At 41.5% G+C, this 16,996-nt stretch overlaps 1 protein-coding gene across 1 annotated transcript in view; it reads right to left on the bottom strand.

Annotated features, from left to right (window-relative positions):
• Nucleotides 1–16,996, bottom strand: part of fcho1 (FCH and mu domain containing endocytic adaptor 1) — a 78,995-nt gene that overhangs the window by 1,620 nt on the left and 60,379 nt on the right. The window contains exons 17-26 of the mRNA XM_036140946.1: nt 15,686–15,810; nt 12,254–13,243; nt 10,082–10,188; nt 9,775–9,970; nt 6,498–6,612; nt 6,250–6,405; nt 4,347–4,479; nt 4,052–4,248; nt 2,365–2,429; nt 707–874 (exon numbers count right to left, since the gene is read on the bottom strand). Coding sequence (XP_035996839.1) covers nt 707–874; nt 2,365–2,429; nt 4,052–4,248; nt 4,347–4,479; nt 6,250–6,405; nt 6,498–6,612; nt 9,775–9,970; nt 10,082–10,188; nt 12,254–13,243; nt 15,686–15,810 — 2,252 coding nt within the window. The remainder of the gene's footprint in view (nt 1–706; nt 875–2,364; nt 2,430–4,051; nt 4,249–4,346; nt 4,480–6,249; nt 6,406–6,497; nt 6,613–9,774; nt 9,971–10,081; nt 10,189–12,253; nt 13,244–15,685; nt 15,811–16,996) is intronic.

Below are 16,996 nucleotides of genomic sequence, written 5' to 3'. Positions count from 1 at the left end.
ATTGTGATTTATTGAACATGACTGTATTGTCCTGTACTGAAGTCCTGCATCGTTATAAATCGTAATAATCCTCTTTATCATATTAGGACATTTTGACTCAACGAGGAAGAGGAAAAAATGTTTTTCTGAGCTTCTTCTGGTCTAATTAATGAAGATAATTAATGTTAGAAAAATGTAAATATTTTATTTTCATTAAATTACAGGCCTTTGGTCTGTTTCAAGAGTTGGCTTGCAGGAATTCAATTAAATTTTATTTGTATAGCGCCAATTCATGAAACATCTCAAGGCACTTTACAGAATCAAAATCAATCAGATTATACAGATTGGGTCAGATGTTCTTCAGTTTTAACTTCAAACAGGGTGGATTGTTCTGCTAGATAAGGAAACGTCGTGCCTTATCCAGCTGTGTGGTAGCAGGTGACTGATCACTACAATAAACCTGCACCCCTATTTATATGTTGTTAACCTGATATTTCTTTGAAGTCCGATAATAAAAGGCAGAGGACAGAGCTGAGCACAGACATTCTCCGTCTGGCTCTACCCTCCTATTCTGCAGAAAAGTAACTTGAGTTCTGTGTTGGTTTCTTCCTCGGACAATAAGGGGTTATTATAACTAACAATTAACATTTAATGAATATTTGGATTGTAAAGCTATAATAATTGTATAGATTAGATGAAAACAGTTTCAGAAAACAGCCATGATCACCTGTGGCGAACCTCTTCTTGACCAGCGACATGCGGTACCGGCTGCCCACCAGCTCCACGTCGGTGCCCGACAGCGACGTCCCGGAGCCCACGAACTGAACAGCCAGGCTGGGCGGGGGGCCGCGGGGGGCCTCCAGGCACTGCCAGCTGGCGCACAGCGTCCCCGAGCCTGGGGGAAACAAACGCACGCCGTTCATGAACCCACGCCTCATGAGTTAGAAAGGAAACGCCTTCATGACCAAACTCAGGCACCGCTTTAACTTTTGGAGCAGAGAATCGACAAGAAGCAGCCTACACTGCAAAAACTGATCTAAAAAATAAGTAAAATGTTCTTAAAATTTGTGCATTTGTCCTTGATTTGAGCAGGTAAATAAGATTATCTGCCAATGGAATGAGTATTTTGACCCCTTAAAATAAGATAATTAGACATCCTGCACTTGAAATAAGATGATTGAGATGAATTGTTCATATTTTAAGTGCAAAAATCTTATTCCATTGGCAAATCATCTTATTTACCTGCTCAAATCAAGGACAAATGCACAAATTTTAAGAACATTTTACTTATTAATAGTTTTGTTTTTGCAGTGTATAAACCTTCACATTTCATATTCAACATTAAATCTTGATCTGTTTTTTTTGTTTTGCTTCTGAGACCTGAACTTTGAATTTAATGTTAGAGAACCCAGTTTTATAAATCAACCTCTACTCTCGCAGACTTTAATCTTTTTTTCAGAGAAGGAAGAATGAAGAAACACAAAAAAAAAACATCTAGACAGCAGAACAGGGAATGAAACCAGCAAACACAAATATTTATTATGCTGCTTTTTTCAAAGTCGTCCTGACCTGAAAAATCCTGAAATCAAATTCTATATTTTCCAGGTTTTTCCAGACTTTTCTGACTCTGTAGGTCTTATGATCCGAATTTGTCTGAAACACCCGTCACTGTTCTAGCGGCAGAGATCGTTTAATTTACCACTTTTGAGGTTAAAAAAAAAAGTAAAACTCATTATTATGCTCATGTGCATTAATTAAAGTGAAAAATGTAACCTGGTTTATAAATGTTGCAGACGCTTGTGTGTTTATTATGCATTCATAAACTCGGAGGAGACAACTGGGAATGAGGGGAAAAAAACGACTGAATTTAAAGATTTTTCCTCTGCTGACAGACAGAAAAACCCGACTGCTTCTGTTTATGAGCCACCGGCGATGAAACATAAAAAATGGGCTCAACGCTGTCAGACAGCATTAATGAAAAGTCATAAAGAGGTCATGTGGAGGAAAAACGGGATTAAATGTAGACGAAAAGTTACAGTAAGCTTTCACTGATGGTTTAGACTCGTAAAACAAAGGATTTCTGTATTTTTTTTTTTTATCTTCCTGCCACTGATTGCTCTATAAAAACTTCCTTCTGATAAAACCATAACTTCACAGAACTTCATAAAAAGGCAGAGTTGAGGGTTATTATTACAGAATTTATATAGATTTTCACATTTTGTTCCCTAAAAACCCACAAAGTAAAAAAAAAAGTATGGAAAACTAATCCAGCCATTTCCTCTTTTCTACTCTGGCTTCCTGCTAATGTTCTGCGGTTAAACTGAAGAGGAGGCCCCACTGTGGATGAAGAGGCAGCAGCAGGTTCAGGTTGAGCAGAGCTCTGACCTTTGCTGTGGTTGGTCGGGGAAAGGTTGGGGAGTTTCCACAGCAGTCGATGTTCCTCAGCGTTCCTGCGGAGGAAAAGCGAAGCACGACTTCAGATTTTTGACGTTAAGGCTCCCGGCGCCGCACGGCTGGAGTTAATCTAATAAATGTTTTTGCTTTAATGTGCAAACTGTGAGTTGGAATTATCGTGTTTACACAACAGGTTTCTTAATTAATTTCTTCATCCATCTACCACCTTGTTCTAGTCTAGAACCAGGCGGTTTTCAGGGACCACCTCCCACAAACTTACCCATCAGTCCAGAACACCACTAAAAATCATTAATTTTACCTCAATGAATTAATTAATTAGCATTAATCTCGGGTAGGATTTTTATTTTTTTCTCACGTGTATTTTATTGTTTTCAGACATACAAATGATCATAAAACAATTTAACATACATTATCATTAATATACATTAATAAATCTTCATATTGCTTGTTGCAACCTTATAAAGAAGTCCAGTTTTAACTGTAGGGGGTTCTTGTTTGTACCATTTAGGTGTGAAGGCTTTTTTTTTTAATTTGCTGCTGCCAACTAGATTTTAAACAGGTAAATATCTTTTTACTGAATTCCTGCTCCCGTTACATAACCAAAATCTAATGTTAGTATTGTTCTTGGCATGCTGTACCCCCCCCCCCCCCCCCAATATCTTCTCAATGTCTTTCCAGCGGGTTTGATTTAAAGTGCTGCCACTCCTAAAAGCGAGAGCGGATTTTGAATGAACACCAATGTGGGAGAGGAGAAACCTGATCAGGGCTGCAACGCAAACACGATTTATTCAGAGCGCTGCGAAACTAAATTAAAGTCGGTTTTAACTGAGATCAGGTTGGTAAGACCTCAGATCTTTGATAGTTAAACCCCTCGGAGGTGTCTGGTAGGATAAACGCTGTAAATTATTCTAACTTTACAGTTTAAAAACCTTCGATCAGGGCGTTACCCATGTGTCCAAATCCTCCAGGATTGCTTCATGTTGAATCAGCCGGAGTCTGAATGCAGATGTTATTTAGAGGAATGCATTTCTTTGTGGATAAATAAAACGCAATAAAACGCTTCCTTAGTAACTCTTTCAGCTACGGACCTGGATTATCAGGGTTCCTACAGCATAAGGCAAGTTAAATTCAAGACTTTTTAAGACTTTTTAATGCCACTTGAAATAAAAAGTTAAGACCAAATTCACGATAAACAAGAAAAACCTGGATGCGACAACTTCACCCAAATGTTTATTTTAACATAAACCATTACTTTCTGGCCCAGTAGACATGTTTAAAATTTTGAAAAACATTCCATATAGGAAGAAAGCTAAAAAACACAAATTACAGATATATTTTTAACAACTACTGAACTGAATTCACAAACTTTGTTTTGTTCCCTACTAAAATAAACTATTTTGGTATCTGGTAACAAATTTAAGACCTAAGAAAGACTGATTTAAGACATTTCAATGCCAATTAAGGCCTTAGTTTTAGGTTATAGAATTCAATGCCTTTTAAGACTTTTTAAGGATCCGCGGGAACCCTGATTATAATCGTCTGTCTGTCATCTGAGTCGAGGTAAAACAGGCTAAAATTAAATCTGAGGCTCATTTTGCTGTTAAACTAAACATCTCAGCAGAAATAAATGCTTTTTCCCTCCACGGCCGCTGCTCACCAGGAGGCCGGCGGCTGGCACTGCAGGTCTGAGGCGGTGTGGTCCAGAGGCAGCAGGACCTGCACGGCGGTGAGCTGGGTGGAGGGCGCCGTGGCCGGGCAGCAGTGATAGTCCAGGGACACCCGGGTCACCGTGCCGCTGCGCTGACACTCGGCCGACAGCAGCAGAGGAGCGCGGCCCGGGTCCTGAGAAGACACCTGGGGACGGGGGACGTGGAGGTCCACAATCAGAACCGCGTTTTTTCCTGATTTAACGTCCATGTGGAGGAAGAAGAAGTAAAATATCAATCTCTGACCTGGTACTTGAGCACGGCGACGTTGTAGTACGACGCCTGGGGGTTGAGCTCGGCCTCCCTCTGCACGTGGAGCTGCAGCGCCTGCATGTTGAACCAGAAGTCCCTGGTGTCCGGGTCGCTCTGGGACGGGTCGCTGCGAGGACACGTCGGCGGTGAGACGAGAAAGACGCAGGAGGACTAACCTGACAACAGCCAGAAGTATGTATCCCTCCGCCTAGCTTCACTCACATACATCTGGGACATTGCCCATAGAGAGTGATTTCTCCAACCAATTTTATGGTCTGGCCAATCAGGACGCAGGGCTGGAGTTTCATAGATGTGACGTAGCGGAGAAGCGACCGTGAGACTGTTTTGATAGCAATGGCGGCTCGTCGAGGAAGCAAGCGTTAACATTGATGCTGCTATTTCTTCCGTGTTGTCCAATCTACCTGATATTGTTTCTAGGGCTGGGCAACGATTAAAATATTTAATCGCGATTAATCGCATAATTTGCCTGATTAATCGCGATTAATCGCATTGTATTTACAAACTCCAAGAATGAATTCAAAAGTAGTGTAAAGAGCACTTTTATTTTAATGTTCTGCTGCCATATGAACAAAAGTGTTGTAACATTTGTAGCACTTATCAGTAACACATATTTAGTGTAAAGCTCAACTTAAACATGTAAAACAAAAAATAGCAATAATAATAAATTAAAGCTTATTGCCACTGACAGGGAATTCTCTTTATGGGGAAAAAAATCTACCAAAAACAGGCAATTTCTGAGGTAACAGCAGGGAGCAGCATTACCATTTTATGTTCAATACCAAAGTTTAACTTGGCAGTCGTTACAACTAACTTGTTTCTGTCATATTCCATGCTGGAAGAACTTTAAACTGAAATGCTTGCTAACTCGATATGCTTGCGTTTATTTGACGTTGACACACGGTTTTTTGTTGTTGCTTTCTCGCGCGCATATAGTGAATGGCAGGGGGAAAACAGGCAAAAACACATGGATGCTTTGAAGCGAGAAGCGACTTCACCGACGGCGTCTAAGCAGACCCCGCTCCGCACAAAACTTGTTCAACTCACCGCCTCGCCTAATAGCAAATTCCTGCGGGAAACACCGCCTTCCGCATGTCAGCTGTGTTTTTTTCCGGCCAGCACCTTTCTTACTCTGAATCCGAGGTTTGGCTGACAGCGAGGTTATTGGCGCATTATCGCCACCTACTCTTCTGATTCAAACCCCTACACCGCAGCAACAGACCTTCACAAAATAAAAGCATGTGAGCAACATGCGTTAATGCGCGTTAAAGAAAATATCGCCGTTAATAGTCTAATGAGTTAACGCGAAATTAACGCGTTAACTTGCCCAGCCCTAATTGTTTCATTAAAAGAAAATCAGAGAACGCCTCTGAAGGCTTTTGTTGGTGGAAACCATGTTTTCGCCCTTCTCCCGACCGGATTTGGCAAGTTTTGTTTTCGGTTAGCGGTTAGCGTGAACCATATTAGGAGGCCTTTAGTCCTCGACGCGGTCGGCCCGGGATCGACTCCGACCCGCGGCGCTTTGCCGCCTGTCTTCCCCCCTCTTCCTGTCAGCTCACTGTCAATAAAACGCATGCCTCTAGAGCCACAAACACATTAAAAAAAAAAGGTTGTTTTTTTTCTGCGTCGCTCTCATCAGCGTCACAGGTTAGCTTCGGTGTGAGTGGTTGAAATAGCACGTCGATAAAGATGACAGACAAGTGGCTTATCCAATCATATGCAAGGATTTTTGATAAGGCCCAGCCTTCAATAAAGGCAATTCCTATGGCGGTGTCCCAGATGTATGTGAGTGGAGCTAGGCGGAGCGAGACATGCATCTGGCTGTTGTCAGGTTAGCAGAGGACGGCGTTCTAAAAAGACGGGGGGGGGGGGGGCTGACCTGTAGAGCAGCTTCTGATTGGGCAGGAAGTGGTCGATCCTCGAGGCGTTGACCAGCCGGAAGCTGAGCACGGGAACGTTGGGGTTGGCCGAGAAGATCCGAGTGATCCCGGCCGGGAAGGACATCACCAGGTCTCCTGTGATCTTCACAAGACACCTGGAGACAGAGCCGGGAGCAGAAGACAGGAGGATTTAACCAGCCGAGTTCTCCCCGCTGATAAAGGGCCATCATGGCGTCACCAGGCTGACCGGTTGTGCTGTCCGCCTTTGAAGTACGCGTTGATGTACTCGGTTATGGCCGCTGCTACTGGCCAGGCGTCCTGCGTGCTCAGGGAAATGGGGCTTGGACCTCTGGACAGGTGCACTGTGGAGAGAGAATGTGTTTAAAAACACAAAATCACGCTTTAACACCTAAAGAGCCACTTGAAGCTTCCCCAGTTCATTTAAGCTCCGTTTTAGCAGATAAAGACCCTGAAGACACCGACTGCCTGTCAAAGATAGAAAAAAGCTCCTGGTTCTGGAGCTGGATGTCTCCGTCCTCTGGTCCAGCGCGTTCCTAATCAAAGACCGGCTGTAAATTGCACTTTAAACGTTATTTTATCACCGTTTCACATTGGAAACCTCCGTCCTTAACATTTGTCAAATCTTAAAAACTTCTCCACATCACGACAAATGGCTGAAACCTTTCAGTGACTTAATTACCTTTAATTAAAGCTCATTTTAAATTAGCTTGCAGTGAATGTTCATTTGTCCCTAGGCTGTGTGTTATTGTAAAGTGGAAGTGAAATGAATCGTCTTAAAGTATAAAATTTAAAAAAAGCTTAACATGTATTCAGCCCCACAGAGCCCATAGTTTGCAGATGCAAAACTTAATTTATGTTCATTCTTCATGGCAAAACCGCTCGACCTCCTCAGACTGAATAGAGAGAGTGAACAGCGCCTTTAAAGGGTAACTCACCCCCACATCAACTTTTTTTTTTGCCAATAAACTGTTAACATTGTTGTCTTATAATACTTTATACATATCCTGGTCATTATTTAAAAAGATTAGTGGATATTTGTTGAAATCCTGCTCTTGTGTCTAAAATTGTCAGTGTGGCGCCCCACTACACTGTAAAAACTGAACGAAAAATAAGTAAAATGTTCTTAAAAATAGTGTATTTTTCCTTGATTTGAGCACGAAAATAAGATGATCTGCCAATAGAATAAGATTTTTGCACTTAAAATAGGAACAACTCATCTCCATCATCTTATTTCAAGTACAGTATATCTAATTATCTTATTTTAGCGGTCAAAATACTCATTCCATTGGCAGATAATCTTATTTACCTGCTCAAATCCAGGACAAAAAGACACATTTTAAGAACATTTTACTTATTTTAAATCAATTTTTGCAGTGTAGGATTAAACGGTGGTCTTGCTTTGAATTTCAAATGAACATTGCTTTTGGTTTACGTGACGTAATTCTGCCGCTGTGGGAAATAAAAGCAGCTCTGTCTAAAAAAAATAAAAAATAAAATAAAAAACACAAAACAAACACACAGCTCCCTCCATCTCTAGTGACTTTTTTTCTTCTTCAAAAAAGCAACTAGAAAGAAGCGTCTGCAACTTTTTTGACTGCAAAAACGGATGTAAAAATAAGTAAACTTTTCTTAAAGTTAGTGTATTTGTCCTTGATTTCCTTGATTTGAGCAGGTAAATAAGATTATCTGCCAATGGAATGAGTATTTTGACCCCTAAAATAAGATAATTAGATATAATGCAGCTCAAATAACATGGAGATGAGTTGTTCCTATTTTAATTGCAAAAATCTAATTCCATTGGCAAATCATCTTATTTTCCTGCTCAAATCAAGGACAAAGACATTAATTTTAAGACAATAATACAAATTTTTAGTTCCGATTTTGCAGTGTATGTGTTATTGGCAAAAAAAGCAACCAATTGTTCTGCCGTTAGCGTCTGCTGTGAGACTACTGGAGGCCATCGGCTGCACTGGGTTTGCTTTGAGGGATCAGAGTAAAAACAGCTGGATAAAAATGACACTTTTTACACTTTTAAGGTTTTTGATTTGAAAACCATAATGTTCCTCCTCCTCCTGTTGGTGTGCTTTAAAATTAACTGAGGTTTGCTGTAACGAGGGGAAATGTAGAAAAACCCCAGGGTGTGAATACTTTAGTGAGGCTCGGTGTTTTTCCGTTTATTTATTTGTCTTAACGGCATCGTTTCAACGGTCAGAGACTCATCGCAGACGTTGCTCTCGTGTTTTCCACCACCGATTCTCTCGGCTGCTACGGTCCTGATTGCGCTCCAACTTTTCCCAGAAACCAGATAAAGACGCATCAGAGTCCAGATCTAAAGCGTGCGACGGCGGTCAGCAACCTTTATAAAACGCAGAGCCATTTCTATCCTCGGTCTAGCTAAATAAATTTAGTTTAGAGCCACAAAAGTTACACATCGTTTAATTTTTTTAAATTAAAGATTAACAGTTTTTATTATTTAAACCAACAGTATTTTTATGTTTAGGTTTAATGCATTTTGTTCAACTGGACATTTGATTTCTTATAGCAAAGGGCATCAAAATGATGAAAAAGCAAATTGTGTGCAACCTATTGACAAAAAGATAGTTCATTTAGCTATAGTAAAATATTAGTTTTTTTCTTTCTGGAAACATTATGCATATATTGGAGAACTAAATACATCCTAAAGTAGGGCTAAACGATTTTGGAAAATAATCTAATTGCGATTTTTTTTCTTAATATTGCAATTTAATGCGATTTTTTCCCCCAGTTTAATTTATCATGTCTTTGTAAACATATACAAACAACAAATCAACTTGTTTCCTCGCTGTGCAGATTAGTTGCTAAAATACCCACAGCATCTAAACTCGGAGCAGTAATGATTGCGTTCTGCCTACAATATATTTCAACCAAAATAGTAATTTTGACTTTTCTCTGCATTAACCACAAGCAACAAAAATGGCGTCTAAATAAAGATGTTTGTAAACAAGGACTATTCAAAACAAGAACTTTTATGTTTATTAATCAGAATATTATTTAAGAGAACAGCTTTTAGTTGATTTGGACATCAATCCTTGTTGAACATAAAGTGCAACAAACAAGCAAGTCTATGTATTAAACTGATTGACCTGTACTTAATGCTATGTATGATTATATAAACTCTAAAACACGTAATAAAATTAGATTATCTCACTGCTGCAACTGTCTTCCCTTCCATGTGGAGGTAAACCCACTTTAAACATTTTACCAACACCTAATGGACGCGTCTAATTCCCTAATTGTTACATAGCCAAAAATTGCAGACTCTGCGATTTGGAAATTGCGTTTTTTTAAATCGCGATTATATAGAAAATGCGATTAATTGTTCAGCCCTATCCTAAAGCGAGCAATTTTAAATTACCTTTACATTTAGAAACACTGACCAACTTCCCCTCCTGCATTTTAAGAGCCAAAGCTGAAGGTGTAAAGAGCCACAGGTCTAAATGGGTTCATCATGGTTGTGAACTTACTCTGCCTCTGTGGCTGGTCCTGGTGCTGGTAAGGCAGCGGGGAGGCCTGCCCCACTCTGGCGGGGCTGGGTCCTCGGTTCTGCACCCCCCACTCCCCGTCCCGGGCCTGAGTCCCCCAGTCGCTGGGGCTGGAGGAGGAGGAGGAGGTGAGGGAGCGGCTGGGCTCCGGCAGCGGGGAGGAACACAGAGAGCGGGACTGAAACACAGACGGACACGATGATGGCGGCCATCTTTAAAGCGGCCTTGTTAAATCAGACAGCGGGCGTGGGGGGGGGGGGGGGGGGGGGGACTGATGACGGCGACTCACTCTCTCAGTGCCGCTGAGTCGGGCTGTGGACCTTTTGACCCGAGCCACTCTTTGAGGGGCAGCAGGAGTCACTTCGGTCGTGTCCGACCTGTAGTGCTGTTTGGACCCTTACGGAGACAAAAGTAGCAAATTAGCATCAAACACAAGCAAATTTACTGTCTGACGGTGTCAAAAACACAGCGGGCACCGCAGAACCGAGGCCAGCCAAAAGGAACCGAGCAACAAACGTGACCAAGATGGACCTGCATCAAATAAAACTGCAGCTACGCTTACATGGAGAAAAGAAATCGGAATAAAAATGCTTCATGTAAATAAGCCAATCAGAATGCTGGTGAAGATTCTCAGTCATCCAGGTCATGGTCATTCCAAAAAAAGTAAAAAAAACAAAGCAACTGGACTTGTCTTCAACTACGGAAAACAAGTCCAGTTGCTTTGTTTTTTTACTTTTTTTTTGAAAAGCCAATCAGAATTAAACTGTAATCTGAATGAGAGGAGAGGTTTATGCTGATTGATAATCTGATCAACACTTCTCAGCCTCAAGTTATTCTGAATGTGGTGAACTGACCGAAGTGCGCCCGACATAACGTGACGTATTCCCGTGTTGGTGAGCGGCGGAAATACGTCAGGAAGCAAAACTGTCGTGGCTCCAGATACAAAAAATAAAATAAAATAAAAGAGCTAAAAATTGTTTTTTACTCAGTAACATTTTAACCTTAATTAGAACGTTGTGCAAGTCCAGCCTGGCCACTGGGAAGACAAACTAACTCGTATAATACTGCTTCTATTAGTATTTTTTGTTGTTGAGCAAAGATGGAAGTAGTTCTTCTTCTGTGTTTTTTTTTAGGGGAATTTGATGACTGCGCATGTCAGAGTGGTTCTAGTCTTAATAAAACCTGGTGCACATAAAAGCACATTATGATCGTATTAATTGATTGTGTGCCCATATAAAACGGTACAATTCGATTATTTAAGCCGAATACATTTTCATACGATTGTGAATTTCTGTGCATGTAAACAAAGCTAATTAAATGTTTCGCTCCATCCAGCATGTTTACATGAGAAGTTCTTCTCTCCCTGTAACATCAGCTCAGACGTTACACCAGAGGAAAGTAAAAAAGTTCAAATTTAAGCTACTTTCGTGAAACTCAGTAAATCTCATTTTAGATCTTTAATCCCAAAAGGATCCCATTTTAGAACCTATGTCTGTTATTCTGCTCATGTAAGTGACGGGATCTTATTTTGTCTGTTTCATTTTTAATCTTCTCTGCATACAAGAAATTACAAGAAGTTAATTGATTTAATAAAATCTGATAAAAAATTTAAAATGTGTCTGAAACTTAACAGACCATGAGGTCAAACAAGAAGAAGATCTCAAACGCTTCATAAATAATAATAAATTATATTATTTTAGTTGATAAAATTTTCCTTTTGTCTTAGTTTTTTTATTTTAGATGATAAAAAAAAAAAACTACTTTCAGGTAAGTTAATATTAATTAACTTACCTGAAACAGGGTGCTTGCTCTTTTTCCAAATTAAAATTCCAGACTTTTTCCAGACTTTTTTAAAACTGATATTTTTTTTCCCCAAGACCTTAACTTTATGTACTTGTATACTTGTGTGCCTACTGCCTACTTCATTGGTTGAGATTGTACAAACTGTTTATTAGAAATGTTAATTTTTATAGGCTAGTATTCAATGAACAAATGCATTATTCACAGTAAATTGTGCTTTTACTGATGAAAACGTTTAAAAACATGAAAATCACAAGTACAAAAAGTGTTTGATTCCATTAGGCTAATACAGTACATGACCAGTTAGTAAAATTATAGTTTTATAGCCTACCTTCCTATTTCTCATTACTGTAAAATTCTACCACACATTTTATTTCCCCATACTTTATTAAGACTTTCACACAAAATTCAAGACTTTTCAAGGTCTGGAAAACAGCGTTTCAAAATTCCATACTTATTAAGACTTTCAAGACTTGCACAAGCACCCTGTGAAAGTAAGTTAGTGTATAATCAAATGAGAAAATCAAAACATTAAAATGCTTGGGTGATCTTGTTGCCCTCTACTAGTTGAGTTTTGCAGCAACATAACATTAGCAGTCGTAACTAAACGTGAACGTTAATAAATAAACGTATTTTTATTTGGCGGTAAACCCGGCGGTACCTTTGTGGGAGGCGACGCCGCAGGCCGTCATCTGGGCGCCGAGGTCCAGGCAGTCCTCGTCTTTGTCCGTGGAGAAGCACAGGTCCTCCTGGGGTCCTGAGTGTCTGGTGAGGGGGGGCGCGTTCCTGCGGGGCTCGCTCTCCGATGACCTGTGCTTCCTGCGCTCTCCTCCGCCGCCGTCCGCCTTGGCGCCGCCGTCATGTGACCTGGAGCCCCCGCTGTCGCTGAAGGGGTTGTGGACAGACTTCCAGTGGGTCGGCTCCTTTTTGGGCTGAGCCAGCGCCGCGTCGCCCCCCGGCCTGCTGCCGCGTGGAGGAACCATCCCGGCCGCCGCCGCCAGAGACGACTGGTGAGTCGGACTACCGATCATCGTGATGGCAAACGGGTCGTCGGACGTGACGGGCGGCGGCAGGCTGCGGTCTCGCTTCCTGTCCCGCTCTTTACGGTTAGAGGAAGAGGACGATGAGGAGGAGGAGGAAGGGGGCAGGAGGGTTTTAGTGTCAGCGGGGGAGAACGGGTCTCCGCGAGCGTCCTGGGAGCGGCGAGGCGGCGGGCGCGTCCAGGCGTCGTCGGACAGGTTTAACGTCTCCGTCCTCTCGAAGCCGGAGAAGAAGGGGTCCTCTGCGGGAATGTGTTTGCAGTTCCACACCGACGACTCCACCTCAGCCGGGGCGAGGGACTGGGGGAACGCCGGGAACCGCACAGGCGTGGGGTCCATGTCCGGGGGGGCCCGCGATGGGCGCGTGGAGACGACAGACCAGATGTTAGCGGAGTCGTCCTGCGAGTTGGAGCTGCGGCCGGACGAGGGCTCGTGGAAAGCAGAGAGGAAAGGGTCCGCAGGTCGGCCCAGCGTCTGGTCTTTAGTCAGGGGGGGCCAGGCGGCCCAGCCCGCCAGCTCAGGAGACGGACCAAGAGTCTGATGGGAAGGAGAGTCCAGGCCAGAGTCTTCAACGTTCTCCGGAGACGATGAATCGGATGAGAAGGCAGCATCTGAAAGGCAAAATAAAGCATCAGCAGCTAAAACGAGTCAAATATCGAAACCTAAAGAGATAAAACACAGATTTCATGACAAAGAGGGACGAGCGTTACCTCAATTATGAACATATGAGGCTGTTTTATTTGTTTTATATTTATTTATTTATCATCAACCTGTCAGCCGACACTCTGGTGCGGTCATCTGCTGCTCTGAGGCTACGTTCACACTGCAGGTCTTAATGCTCAATTCAGATTTTTATGTGAAATAGGATTTTTTTGCGAGGTCGTTCACATTTCTAAATATATGCGACTTGTATGTGATCTCCTGTGTGAACTGAATGTGTTCAACCTAAGTGTCCTGCATGTGCAGTTGAGGACGCAATGACGTTACACGTAGCAAGCGTGCTCAGTGTTTACGAAAATAAACTGGATGGATTATGGATAAAATGGATTATTGCAGACACAGGTCGCATTTGAAAAAAATCAGATCTTTGTTGTTCAGACTGTCATAAAAAGATCAGATCCAGGTCACATATGGGCAAAAAAAAAAAATTGGAATTGGGTCACTTCAGGCTGCAGTGTGAACGTAGCCTAAATGTTGTTTTTACTGTCTCAATAAAGTAAAACACATTTATAAACGCCTTTTATGTGCATCCTTTACATTTTTACTTTGCATCCAAGACGAAACATTTCAGCGGATTGGAATCATTTCCAAACGGACTTATTGGGAAACTAAAGGAGCGCCACCCATCACTCCTGTAAAGGTAACAATAGCTACGCTTACATGGACAAAAGAAATCGGAATAAAAATGCTTTGTGTAAACAAGCCAATCAGAATTAAACTGTAATCTGAATGAGAGGAGAGGTTTATGCCGATTGATAATCTAATCTTCTCAGCCTCAAGTTATTCTGAATGTGGTAAACTGACTTGAGTGCGCCCGACATAACGTGACGTATTTCCGTGTTGGTGAGCGGCGGAAATACGTCGGGAGGCAAAACTGTCGTAGCTCCAGATACAAAAAATAAAATAAAAGAGCTCAAAATTGTTGTTTACTCAGTAACGTTTCAACCTTAAATAGAACATTGTGCAAGTCCAGCCTGGTCACTCGGAAGACAAACTAACTCTTATAGAGAGAATAAACGGCCGACCGGAAAAAAAAAAAAAGCGTAATGTAAACACACACATCGGAATATGATGATTGGATTAAGCTTATTCAGAATGAAACTGTAATCTGAATGAGAGGGGAGGTTTATGCTGATTGATAATCTGATCAACGTGCGTGTAAATGCTTGTCCGTTAATCAGAAAGTGGCAAACTGATCTGAGTGATTTTCCACGTTGGTGAGCGGCGGAAATACGTCGGGAAGCAAAACTGTCGTGGCTCCAGATCCAACCTTTCTGTTCAGAAAAATAAAAGCTCAAAACTGTTGCTTATTCAGTAACGTTTAAACCATAATTAGAACATCAAGTAAGTCGAGGCTGGGCGCTCAGAAGACAAACAAACAATTTTTGTAGTTTAGCAAAGACGGACACTGCAAAAACGGAACTAAAAGTAAGTACATTTTCTTAAAAAGAGTGTATTTGTCCTTGATTTGAGCAGGTAAACAAGATAATCTGCCAATGGAATGAGTTTTTTCACCCTTAAAAAAAGATAATTAGATATAATGCACTTGAAATAAGATGATGGAGATGAGTTGTTGCTGTTTTAAGTGAAAATAATCCAATTCTACTGGCAGATAATCCTATTTACCTGCTCCAATCAAAGGCAAATACACTTATTTCAAGAAAATTCGGCTTATTTTTTGTTCTGTTTTTGCAGTGGAAGTACTTCTGGTTTTTTTTTTTAGGCGAATTTGATAACTGCGCATGTTGCAGTGGTTCTATTCTGAATAAATCCAGGTGCATATAAACGTACATTAAGATTGGATTAATTGATTGTGTGCAAATATAAGCGGTACAACCCGATTATTTAATCTGAACGCATTTTAATCCCATCATGAAACTTTGTGCGTGTAAACATAGCTACTGTTAAATACTGCAAACCTGGACTGTAGCCTGAATAGTTCACCAGCTGACATTAGCTCTCAGCGTTACTCTGAGAGCAAAATGGTGAAGGTGTAATACTTTCTGCTTAATACATGCTACTATTAAACAGATGGAGGCCAATTAAATCAGAATCATACTTTTTTTTTTATAAATACAGTTAAATTAAAAAGCCCCAATTGCTATAATTATGACTGTAACTCAAACAATATGGTGTATTGTTTTAGCAGCTCTATGAATACGTTTCTATTTTGAATAAAATAAATAAAACTATGTGTTTTTTTTTTGTTATTTATGTGTAAATATTTTTTTCATATTGGTCCAGGCTTGGCGATGGTCGGTGAAAATGTTCGTTCGTTATGTTTGTCTCTCATTTATGCCAAGGCGAACGATGAAGAAATCAACTTTTCTTACATTCAGAGGCACCGAAGGTGTTCTGGTCTCTGAACTGATCTCGGCCGTCGAAGCTTTTGGACTTGAAGGCCAACTCCAGCGGCGGGCCGAACAGGCTGTCTGAACCCGACGCCGTCGAGCCCAACCTGACGGAGGAGAGGAAGAACAAACGACGTGAGCAGTGGTGTAACTGGGAGAGGAGGGAACTGAAGGCCGATGAAAAACACAGGAGGGAAAGATGATGACAAACTGTATTTCTAAAGTTTTAATCATAAACAAAACAACTATTTATCTGGTTCCTGGAGCACAGACCATCCTGCTTTGACTCGCGTATGAATTTAAGTGACGTCCCATTCCCAATCCATAGCTGCTCAACATGATGTTGGTCCCCCTTTGCAGCCGGAACAGCTTCATCTCTTCTAGGAAGGCAGTCCACGAGGTTCTGGATTGTTTATAGGATTTTCTTTTTCTCAGACTGATGTTGGACAAGAAGGCCTGGTTCTCTGTCTCCGCTCTTAATTCATCCCAGAGGGGTTTTCTAGGATGAGTCGAGGTCATCCACAGCAAACTCTCTCATCCATGTCTGTAAGGACCTACTGTAGCTTTGTGCTCTGGAGAGCAGCCATGTTGGAAGAGGAAGGCGTCATCTCCACACCGTTCCCACAAAGCTGGGAGCGTGGAGCTGTTCAGAACAACGTTCTGCCAAAGCATTCAGAGATTCTGTCTTAGGAACTAAGGGTCCAAGCCCAGCTCCTTCTGAATGCACCTCTAGTTTAGACATTACAGTCAGGCAGTCTTGTAGACAGCTCAGTGGTCCGATCAGGTAGTGACACAGCTCACCGTAACACTCAGAATATCCTGAGCAGAGCAGCTTCGTTGCTAACCCAAGTCCTACTTACACTTTTTAACAGATTTTTGAGTGCATTGTACCACATAAAGTCAGTCAGTAAGCACAACAAGTAATGATATATAAGGCGCAGCATACATTTTGGAGAAAGGATTTTTTAATTGCAAAAAATACAGTGTTTTGCAGTGTAAATTTAGTCGTGTTTGCACTTCTTATAGCTTTTTGTCACCTGACCATAAAGATTTGTGGAGTTCCTGATAAAAAGCTATCATGTAAACGGGTATTTTCCACCTGAGGCGTTGATCTCTGCAGCTCCTCCAGAGTTAGAATGAGTATCTCTGCAGTTTTGTTTTCGTCTACATTCCCTACGAAATGATCCTGACCTGTCTGCCGTGTTCCTTGGTCTTCATGACGCCATTTATTCACTGATGCTTGTTATCAAAAGGACCTCTAGATTTATAGCTCGGTCAAATTAAACACAGGTG

Source organism: Fundulus heteroclitus, chromosome 9 (assembly GCF_011125445.2).
Source record: "Fundulus heteroclitus isolate FHET01 chromosome 9, MU-UCD_Fhet_4.1, whole genome shotgun sequence".
Lineage (NCBI taxonomy): Eukaryota > Metazoa > Chordata > Actinopteri > Cyprinodontiformes > Fundulidae > Fundulus > Fundulus heteroclitus.
The sequence above is the reverse complement of the archived record's forward strand: the minus strand, read 5'-3'. Positions and strand labels throughout refer to the sequence as shown.